This window comes from Notechis scutatus, chromosome 1 (assembly GCF_049901735.1).
Source record: "Notechis scutatus isolate UNSWTSFEM ecotype Mainland chromosome 1, rNotScu1.2, whole genome shotgun sequence".
NCBI lineage: Eukaryota > Metazoa > Chordata > Lepidosauria > Squamata > Elapidae > Notechis > Notechis scutatus.
The window spans coordinates 215,754,433-215,766,499 of NC_142009.1; the positions used below are offsets into that span (position 1 = coordinate 215,754,433).

Genomic DNA, 12,067 nt, shown 5'->3' on the forward strand with positions numbered 1-12,067 from the left:
TGTTGAGTCAGTAGATGGCATAGTACTATATTTCAAAAATGCACCATAAGCAGAGCATGTTAATTCAAACAGTTAATTCTTTACATTTAAATTCTAATTAAATTTAGGATAGGACATGTCGATGCAGGCTGAAAATTTCTCGCTTGCTTTTTCAATCTGTTTAAAATATTCTTCCCCAGCTATAATTGGTCTTTTTAGCATGAAGGTAGGAAAGGAGGCCTCTTTGTTTAAAGCATTCTGCAGATACATTTATTATTCAGATAGATTCTCCCTGGGGAATTTGAGATGAATAGGAATACATTATCAAACTTCATCAGAAAGGAAGAAAAGATGTGCAAGGACAAGGTAACATCCTATCAGCTGTCATATTTCTTTCCTGTTCAAATGCAACCAATCAAAACACAGCCTGCTCATTCAATCTTTTCAGGAGGAAAGAAAAGTAATTTGTAAAAAGCCTGAATTAATGACAAGGAGGCTTGTTGGGTCATCTCTAGTGTTAACAGGAAATTCCAGAAATCTGCATTTGTCAATCACATGTCAACCCTGCTGTTTTTTTTTTGCTTACCAACAACTTGTGACTGACAGGCCCTGAAGGGAAAATAGGAGCATAAACCTGGCTATTACTGGGGTTCCTCAAGAGAAGTTTTTTTTCTGCAGAAGCAGCTGTCAGAGCAACATACTTTTTGTTTATAATCCTTCCTCTTTGCCTAAGGGCAGTATCTTTCTTTCAAGTTGACATTGGCAGGTATCAGTGGACTTTTCAATGACTTATAGCTGCTAAATTGTATAGCTTGAATTTCTACCGACTGCCATTAAAGATCTATGCCTATATATTTTGCTCAGTCAACATAACAGTTAAGCCACCAACATGCAAGTGTATTGTTATGGATAGATTGTTCATTTGGGCACATGCAACTATTTATATTATTTTCTTTTAGAATAGAATAGAATAGAATAGAATAGAATAGAATTCTTTATTGACCAAGTGTAATTGGACACACGAGGAATTTGTCTTGGTGCTTATGCTCTCAGTGTACATAAAATAAAAGATACATTTGTCAAGAATCATAAGGTACAACACTTAATAATAGTCATAGGGTACAATAAGCACTCAAATCATACTAGGAAACAATCAATATAAATCATAAGGATACAAGCGACAAAGTTACAGTCATACAGTCATAAGTGGGAGGAGATGGGTGAAAGGAAGGATGGGAAGATTAATAGTAATAGTAATGCAGACTTTGTAAATAGTTGGACAGTGTTGGGGGAATTAGTTGTTTAGCAGAGCTTTATTTATTTAGAATAAACAAAAAACGAATTAGAATTATTTGTTTAGAATAAGAAAGAAATATACAACCACAACTATCTACAATTTGTCTTCTGTTTCTTACAAAAAAATTAGATCCATGTTCTATGCATTACACATATGTGGGTCAAAGCAATGTTTGATTAGTAATCTAAAATAACAGGCACTGCTAGTTTTCATAATAGTTCTTAATTAGTGAATCTTCTCCATCTTACCTCAAAGATAAATTTTGAACTTCCAAAATTTGTCTTCTGCTTCTGCCAAAAGTTATCAGGCTTGATTATCAGGGCAACATGAATTTCTGCAGGAAAGGCCTCCTGAAGAGTCTTCAGGAGAGGTTTGATCAGGTCCCACTTAGACCCCCTCATATCAATGATGACTGTGAAACCCCGTTTGCAGACATCTTCACTGTAGGGATTAAACATTGAATAAATTATATCTAGAGTAGGTCTTAGAAATATGAAGTTGACGTTAAACAGACATTTTATCTCTTCAGACTTGATTCATATATTCACAGATTGCAGATCAATAACCACTGTTCTGTTCCTAAATATGCTCTTCTACAATATTAAAGCATTAACTGAACAACTTGTGCATTTGCTCAATGGCCTGTGCATTAATTTACCTTTAGATTAATCGCATGATATAATTCATTGTGACTCACTATACAAGAGAGTTTAAGTGCTAGTTTCCTCAATATCATGAAGTGAGTTTTTAAGTGTGAATGAATTTGATACTATGCCTCTCTTCAAAAAATCTAGCGGACCTTGAAACAATATACTTAACATGCAGTGAACCAATTTTTCCAAGTCTAGTAGTTTTATTAGCTTAAAGATATCATCAGACTAATGGCAAACATTTGTGTCATTTGTGTAATGACATCATTAAGCTGATTATATGGTGGCATACTTTTGCACTTCAAAAGACATTTGTAAATAACAGAACCCTCTCTCTTAATTAGACTGTTAAAATAACATATCTCTGAATTATCTAGAATTTGCAAAACACACACAGTCAATCTTTATTATTCATGCATTCCATGTTTGTAAATTCACTCTCTTCACAAAAACTGGTTTATATTTATTGAGGTTTTTACAGAAAGTAAAGTAAAAGGCATATCTAAAAAAGGAAAAGAAGGAAGTGCAAGGAAAAAAAAGAACTTAAAGTTATAAGCTGTTTGTCAAACATCCAAAATGCAACCACTGGATCACAGGGCTGGGAGGGAGGGGTGCCTGTCAGAACTTCACAATCAGGACATAAGTACCTTTGGGAGGATCTGTTGTAACTTTGAACGATTGCAAAGCGACCTATCACTAAGCAAGAACTATCTGTATCAGAAGATGGGATACAGCTCTACAGGAAGCTGTGCTTAACATTGCTTAGAGTCAAAACAACACAGACTTTTACACGAATAACCCCGGATAACACCAATATTATATTGATCAAAATTCTTACGCATAAGAGTTGCAAAGATATATAGCTCCAATACTAAAATGATATATAGCTACAATATTGCAATAGCACAGATTTTAAAATTAATAACTAAGATGCTGCATTCAGTTGCTGATGCTCAAATGCTGTAAGGCCATAATGAAAGCTTAACTAACTGTATATATTTTTTTAGAAAAGTTTTAAACATGGGAACACTGTAACCTGATCTGAAGATCTGTCATCTTCTCACAATTGTTATACCAACCATTGTATCTACTAATCTATAAATTTTATTTTCTAAATAAGTGGCAATTAGCAGGAGGCAATTTTGCCAGTGGCAAATTACCCAGAATTAACTAATAATATCCCACAAGTGGCTTCAGATATTGCATGCTAAAATTTGCCCAATAAGTTGTAGAAAAACAGCGTACAATTAACGTGATGCCAGGCAGTTCAGATGCAGCCATTAAAATACAGGACTCAGGGTGGGGGGTATTCTAGGGGTTTCCAAGCTTGGCAATTTTAAGCTCCAGGCTGGGGAATTCTGGGAGTTGAAGTCCATCAGGCTTAACGTTGCCAAGATTGGAGACCCCTGTTCTAAGGGGAATGCCATTGTCCTAATTAAAGAATTAACCGAGTACAAAATTGCCTTTCTGAAATTGAGAGAAGCAGCTCTGCCACAGCAATGACATTTCGGAAAAACAATGATTTTAGATTATATATAACAAAAACTTCTCAAATATTTCTGTATTCTGAGAATATCTGCTTCTATATATCAAAATGAACTGTCCCCGGTGAAACCTGAAATGACATCTCTCTACCTTCACGCCTTCCCTCCAAATTTAATTAACAATTACTTGAAGCCTCTAGGTAATCATCAAAATTTCAGGTATTACACATCTGCAAATATTTCTTTTTAATTTAGCCTTTGAGGTGCTGGTTAAAAAAACAGAAAGCCTAAAAGTGTTCTGACAAGAAATGTTAATCTAATCAAATGGCAATTACAAATGTTTCATCTTCAGAGCAAGACTTTGGAATGAAAAAGAAGTATTTTGAGTTTGAAACATCTCAGAATAGAAACATTTTCTAGACAATGATACTTTATCAGTATCTATTATTTATACAATGGATATGTATAAACATAAATAAATAAACATAAAAAGCATTAAGCATACATGAATAAATGCAAACTTCAGCTGTGACCTGATATTTTATTTTAAATCAATGCTGAAAACCAAGATTGGGTCAAGTAGTAATCCTTCAAAGTTTTGAAATCTCTTCCCAACTAAGAAATTTCCTTGGATTTTTATCTAACTAAAGACATTGCTTCAATCTAACTTATTAACATGGAAGTATTTATCATCTTCACAGTGACATAAACGTTATGGGCTACGTCCAGGAAGTTCAGTGTCCAGTGGTGCAGGATTTTTGTGGTTTTGGTTTTATTGTTCTCTCTTTTTATTCTTTGTATATATTAGTTTATTCTTTTGCTGAGACACACCTAGCATTTGGTTTTAAAAGAGACAGTTCTTTATTTATTTTAGTATTTAACCTTTATTATTTTTATAAATAACCCAAGGCAGCAAATATACCTTTTTTTCTCCTTTTTCCCACCATAACCACTTTGTAAAGGGAGTTGGACTGACAGAGAATAAATGGCCCAAAGTTACCCAGACAACTTTAACTCTTAACTCATAGTCTCTTGATTTCTATCCTAATGTCCTGATCACTACACCACACTGACTCTCCAATCTGTCTTCACTTAAATTTTTAAATCAAGGGTCTTCAAACTTGGCAAGTTTAAGACTTGTGGACTTCAACTCCCAGAATTCCTGAGCTAACATGACTGGAGGAGGAATTCTGGGAGTTGAAGTCCACAAGTCTTAAAACTGTCAAGTTTGAAGACCCCTGTTTTAAATAAATAAATTAATACTAACCTCAGTAGGATCCAAAAATATCATTATAGATATTTCAACCAAGTTAGTATCTCAAATTAAAAAAATAATAATCGAGTAAATATTATGAATTAACCCCAAGCTATGGTTGATAGAAATGCCCCATGCAGAGCAAAAGATGTACTTGATGGGTTTTTTTTTTGAGAGGTGAATATGGTACTCATGTGGAGACTACTTACCATGCAGATAATAAAAGTCTGGAATTTTAAATAAATTCCAGGGAAGGGTGATACGGTGCTGATACATTTCTCTAGAGCAGGGGGGGCAACTTTTGGCTTGGGCGTTGACTTTAAATTTGACGACGGGCGGGCGCACAGTTTTGGGAGCCCCACCCTTCCCCTTCTTGGAGGAGGCGACCTGGCGGTGCTGCGGGTTTCCCTCCGCCACACGGCTTGGGGCCAGGCGCGGCGCCTGTGAGGAAAAAGGAAGCTGCAAGTTGCTGGGAAGTTGCTCGAGTGCTGGGAGCAGGCTTTTAAAGTGCCGCCCGAGCAGGACCGAGCTGGGAAACGGGGCACCAAGGCAGGGCAAGGCTCCACCAGCAGCGGCCTAGCTTTAGGTGGCTCCAAGCAGCCCGCTCAAGCAGCCTGCCCGCCCGCCGGGCGGAACCCTTCCCGCTCCTCGGCCGGAAGACGCTCCCGCCTGCAAACTTTGCCTTTGCAAAGTTTAAGCCTGGAGGCCCCGGAAAAAGGGGGATCGGGGGGACTCACCTTCGGAGAGGTCGTACTCGAAGGTGATTTCGAACTCCCAGCCGAGGCCTTTGCAAAGTTCTTCTTTTCTTTCCTACCCCGAGAGCGCTCCGCACTGTTTTGCAGCTTTGGGGGCCATGCGGCGCAGGGCAATACGCCACGCCCAGCGATTTTTTTCAGGGGCGGGCCGGGATTGGACAGACCAACGGGCCGGATGTGGCCCGTGGGCCGTAGTTTGCCCACCCCTGCTCTAGAGACTACTACCTTAGTATCCCTTTCTCATCTAGTATCTTTTTTCATCTGAGTCATTTGGCAGCAATAAAAAGGATCATGATTGAAGCAAAATCAATGCAGAATTGCTACTTACTGGGAAATTAACTGCTAGAAGTAGTGTGCCCTTCAGAGGAAGGCACTGATGGACATGGGGTTAACTGAGAGCATATCAGAGGATGTAACTGAGTATAACTGACGATAAAATTCTAGCTATTACAAATCATTTATTTGCAGCACAAAAAACCAAGACATTACAATTAATGTATCCCTAAACCCTCAAGAACACCACACCAACAATGCAGGTGTGATAATGCAATGATAATGGAATTCAACTAAAGAACAGGTTTAAGTGGAAACAAAAATGTCTATGTTTCTGATACAATTCATGCCACCATAATCCAAGAAAAGTAAATAGTCATTTCAACCTAATTATCAGAAATTTTAAATTGAAATTAGATATTACACAAAAAGTAAGGGAGAAATGTCATATGAATGAGAATATCACGTCAATGGTATTAAATTAATGGAGAATTGAATAATTGCCCTGTTTAATTTTTGTGCCAATAATTAATCTGTAGGAAAAGAAGAAGTATTCAATAAAGCAAGTAAATCTCCTTACTGGAAAATCAATGCCTTTTTAAAAATTATTTTTGGATTCTTTATTGCATCATTTAATATAGCAGGTCTGATAAAACTATTTTTATTCTTCAATGATGTTACGTTTCCTCCTGAATTCACTTTTTCTCATTAAAACTGTCTTCCCAACACTGATTCTTGTGAATATACAACCACAAATATGCCTAACAAACAGGGAGATTCTTTTAAGTGGGATTCCAATGTCCAACCAATTTCCTTCTATTCAGGGATTCACTTCTCAGCGCATTTCCGTATTCCATCTACCATTTTTTTTCCACAATGCAAATCGTTTATTTATTATTTTTTTGCCAAGATAAACTGGATAAATCAACAGGACAAGGTTTAGCTGCTCTCGCTTAAGGTGAGCTTGTCAAAGAGGTATTCTCCCATGCCATTCTGGGGCAGCCCCAGGCGCTTCAAATTGGTACAGTGGTCTCCCAGGAGCTTGATGGCCTTCACTTGTTTTTCCAGGAATTCATTCTCCAGAAAGTCAGAGAGATGAGGGTCTACTTTCTCAGTTGCCAGCTTGTGCAGATCCAGCAAAGCCTGGCTGACCTCTTTCTCCAGCTGCAGGGCATGTTCCAAAGCATCTAAACTGTTGCCCCATTCGTCCTTCTCTGGCTTCTTGATATCCTTCAACACAATATGTCCTCCTCGCTTGTTTTGGTATTTCAGAAACTTGTCAGCATGTTGTCTCTCTTCCTGGGATTGTTCCTTCAAGAACTTGGCCAGATGGCTCAAGGCTACATCATCACGGTCAAAGTGATAGGCCAAGGACAAGTAGACATAGCTAGCATGGAGCTCAATGTTCACCAAATGGTTTACAGCAGCCTCACATTCAGCATGGTAGTTCTGACGGATTTGAGAAGTCATCATGAGAAGAAGAGGTTCTTCCAAAAGTTCAGAGGGTCAATGGGTCCCATCTACCATTTTAATGCTTCTGATTTTGACCCGGGATGTGTGTTTTTATCATCTATCCCACAGTTAAGAACACCTTCCTTCCCTGGTTTTTTTTCTAAGAGACTCCTTTCAGTACATTTTTAACAATGTACTTTTGACTCTCAAAATAGCCCTTCAGTATTATTGCTGTCTCCCCAAAGGGACAGAACATCTTCTGAGGCATGAGCTGACCGTAAGAATTTGAAACACTGACATACGTCTTAGATTCACTTAATGCCAGGTCAGGTGGACAAAACTCTCTTCTCATTGTAATGGTTGTATCTTACATTCCCACTTCACAAAACAAATAGGTAGAATACTTTACCATGTAAATCAAATGAGCGGAGATTTTTTTGTGATAATTATGGATGATTTGAATTGATATTTTGCATTTTAATTGGCTAATCAATTAAATGCTCTTGCTATGTAACTAGTATGTAAGAAAAGTTTCCCTTCTCCTGACCCCTAACCTACCCTGGGCGCTAATGACTTCTTTCTTCTAACAGAATTCATATTCAACTAGAGCAGACTCCATATGTATTGTTTTGCCCCCTTCCACTTTTCTTGGGAATGGGGAGAGAGTCACCTGACAATGATCAACTCATATAAATTTAACAAACAAACAAATAAACACAAAAACTCCTTTTTTGAGGGAAGCTACTGTGCCACAACAGATGGCTAGCTGGACATTATGGGCTACTAAAACAACACTTGTTTACCATGATAGTTGGGGGCTTCATATTAGAACAGATGACAACCGCCAGGTCATGTTGCCACTGCCTTATAGTGGGACCTAGGAAGTGTGCTTTTTCCATGGCAGTCTCTACCCTGTGGAATAGCCTTCCCTAGAAAGCTATAAACGGGAGGAGAAGGAGAAGAGAGAGAAGGAGGAGGAGGGGGAGAAGAGGAGGAGGAGGAGGAGGAGAAAGAAGAGGAGGAGAAAGAGGGGAAGGAGAAAGGAGCGGGGAAAAGGAAAAGTGCCTGTTGAAAAAAAATACATAAATTCTAGGAGCTAAGAGTTATGAAGTTAGCTCAAGGACAGCAGCGGACCCTCATGCTAGAGGGAAGAGGAGAAAGGGACATTGTATACAGCTTCAATAAAACAAAAAACAGCTTTTTCCTTTAATCCCACTATTTCAGTTTTCTCTTGCTGAAGGCCTTATATTTCTGATCAAATATAATTTTTGATATTGTTACTTTAACTAATTGATATTGTGAATATTTGCAGGGGAACATGAGGGGACAAATAATATTACGTGCATCATGATATCATTGAGAAACTGAGGCAAATTACATATACACAATGGCATCAGGTTATATATGTGATATCATCATGGCTTCTACCAGACAACCATGCCTGACATCAATAATTTAGCTCAACTGCAATTATATATCTCTGAACACTAGATGCTTCCATTTTTCTTGCTTTGTTGGTTGATACAGCTTGCCCACATAGTCTCAAAAAAGGCAATATTTCAGTGAGAAACATTAAGATTGCACAAATAGGCCTAAGGGAGCATGTTAATTTTTTATTTGAGTATAATTTCAACTGTGACTAATGTGAAAGCTAAAATAATTGGCAGGATTTGTTGATTTGTTAAGCCCCATATGTCTGCACAGAACAAATGAAGTTCAGCTTTAATGAAAATGGGTGTATCAGGTAATACTTCTCAGTAGGGTTATTTAAAGACATTTAGTACCTTTGGCAAAGAAGATGGCATTCTCTCACATCTTAGATCTGAGTGAACTTCTGCATAGCATTGATCAACCTATTTTCTCCTTGTTAATTGCATGCCTAACTCTGGGTATCAAGTCATCTTCCCTCCTTCATCCCTAACCCTGTGTGTAATATTAAAGGAGAGAGAAAAAAGAATGTTCCCTGCTTAGCAGATGTTTACTATCTACAATTCCTATTTATCAATATCTTTGGAGACTTATAAAAATATTATCAGCATATACAGACAGTCCTTAATAGTGCAGAAACTCATCAGGTAGAAAATTCTGCAGGCTGGTAAACATATAAAGGGAATTCGTGCTTGGTTGTATCTGCCTTAACAATGCTTAATAAAATTTACCAGATTTTTTTGTTCCAAAGAAGAGCATTACAACTATCCCATTTCCATAGATTCCTACTAGTCAAGGAACTTGTTAAAATACATAAATAATGTAATAAATTCTGATACTCTAATTAATTGAATATTCAGGGGAAAATTTCAAATCTAAAACTAGAATAATTAGTTGAACGTTGCCACTAATTGCTCTCAGACATCTCCACAGTGAAAGCAGGATAAACTACCCTCCCTCCAAGTGTGGAATGATGCAGCATAATCTTAACATTTACTGAATTATGTTTTGCCCTGGAGATTTTGGTATATTTATAAGCGCAATACATACTTTTGACATTCCTGGACAATTACCACCAGGATTGTCTTCTTGGCTTTCTTTCAAAAAATTCACCATGATTTCAATTTGACAGATTCTGGAGAGAAGAGCTGTCTTTAAAAACATATTGAAAGCACATTCTGCAATCTCAAGGAATCTCATGTTGCATTCTTTTTTCCTGAGAATGAGATATTTTATTATAATATACCCAAACATTATAAATTTCCTAAACTAATATCATTGTGTAGATTTTGCACTATACTATTGCAATATAAACAAAGCAGGCTCTTAGGTTTGGGAGGGAATAGATGAATAATGTACTTTTATAATCCATTATGTATTTCATTAATTCTCAACCCCTCCAACTGAATACCTCCTCCCTCCCTCCCTCCCTCCCCATATCCCATCCCATCCCATCTGGTCCTGTCCTGTCAGTGGGAGAAACTGGCTTTTCTATTATGAATGTTTTCTGTAGTATTATTTTTTATGGAGGACAAATAGAATAGCACACAGTACTTCAATCATATGTTGAATCACAGAAGAAATTATTATGCTAACACCTTTAATTTCTTTTAATCCCTGTCTCTAATAGGGAATTTGCCATTTTCAGCAGCCATTTGCAAAGCTGATGATGTAGCTATCCCTCCCAAACCTAAACCAGATATTTTCCTGGCTATTCACAAATTATCTGAACACCTCAGAATCCACCCACTGTTAGAATTCTTTTTCACATTTACTTAAACTAAACCAAAACTCTTTTTGTGGATTATTCACTCAATCTGATTGAAAAACACTCTACCATAATCATGACAAAGTTAGTTTTAGAAGGGAAGAGTCAGAACATTCAATGGTGTTGTTTATATTAGAGTCTTGTCACACAATCCAGCCCTGTGTAATCTACTAACCAAGCACATGCCCCAACAGCAATTTCATTCAAACTTAATAAATTTCCTAGTCTTCGGTTTTCTTCATAAGTTTGTCTGCAAAACAGGTTTGAAAGCCAAAAGATTGTTGAATATTGTATTTAATTTGAAAGGACACAAGACTTGCCTAATGCAAGAAGCGGTTATAGAAATAAACAGCATACTGCTTTTCACTGTTGCCTTTAAATGTCTGTTTTATTTATTATAAATTCAATATCTTAGTATAGTCAAGAGAGGGGTGAGGGAGAGGGAGGGAGCTAGGTTACTTTACCCTTTGGGCTTTTTTTAAATTCAGAAAAGTTAAAAGTTGAAATATACAAATACTAGCACTGGTGATGTTACCTAGTTTGGGTAATGAAACATCTGCAGGAAAAAAATATTTAGAATGGATTTTGCTTCCAATAATATTTTAGCCAAAAATTCACACTAACAATTTATTAAATTTTGTACTAAACATTGTAACTATCTACTATCAAGACATTTAATTATTTTCATATGTGGAAGCAAATCAGATTACATCATTTAAAATAAAAAATGCATTCATTGCAATAGTTTAATTCACTTAATTTTTACACATGTGCATTGCCAAATCATGAAATGACAGAGGATACCAGATATCTAGTGATCAGTTTAATAACATTTTTTAATACTTTGAAAACCTCGGAGTTTTTTATATGCAGCCTTCAATGTGTAGCCAATCAACAAAATTTGCACCTTTTTCTTTTTACAAAGACCAAGAAATTGCTTGGAATTAAGCCAGAACACCACTTTAGATTAGAATATTTTGCCAAATCAAGAATCTTTTCCTCAAATAAGTTCCTTGATTTTCTTTTAAAATGGGCTTTGAATGCAGTTACATTGTCACTGAAAAATAAGCCACAATTTCTCAGTTCATTTTTACTATTTTCTGTTATTATTTTCTCAATCTTGGATTACCCTCAGCATCAGTAAAATATCTGAGGGTATTTTCTCCACTGAGGACAAATAAAAGAAGACAAATATGAAATATTTAGACTTCCAAAGTATCATATGTTTTCATTATATACCAAGAGATGGAAAACATTTGCTTACTGAGGGGGCTGATAAATTTAGTGAGAAATCAACTGGATTGAACCAACAGTGTTGTTGTCATATGAACATCAATATTAAGAGAGTTTCTTACACTTACTAAGGTCTAAAGTAACTTCCCCACTCTCTCCATAAACCATGCCATCTAAATAATTTACCAGACTATTAACTATCCTTGTCACCTTCCAAAGACAAAGTCCCACAGAAGCACTGAAAAAGAAAATGACTGCTGCTTACTTCACCGGATCACCAGATATCATGCATAGTCAAATTAGTCCATAAACTGGAGACACATATGTCACACTGGCATAACCTGAAAAGTTGTCTAAGAATCGTGTTTTAGTATTAGTCTATCTTTATGTAATATATCTTCAGCTTTGTCCAGAACATCAACAAAAGCAACTGGCACTGAAGCTTAGCACTGGCTCCCCACAGGGCTGTGTGCTCAATACAGGTGCCCTACCT

General features: G+C 36.8%; 1 protein-coding gene and 1 pseudogene across 4 annotated transcripts in view; both read right to left on the reverse strand.

Annotated features, from left to right (window-relative positions):
* The window catches only part of KALRN (kalirin RhoGEF kinase), a 554,985-nt gene that overhangs the window by 271,731 nt on the left and 271,187 nt on the right, over positions 1-12,067 (reverse strand). For all 4 annotated transcript variants that reach the window (XM_087950201.1, XM_087950195.1, XM_087950194.1 and 1 more), the window contains exon 4: positions 1,525-1,717. In XM_087950201.1, the coding sequence (XP_087806327.1) occupies positions 1,525-1,717 (193 nt within the window). The remainder of the gene's footprint in view (positions 1-1,524; positions 1,718-12,067) is intronic.
* LOC113410754 (ferritin heavy chain A pseudogene) lies at positions 6,620-7,199 on the reverse strand (annotated as a pseudogene).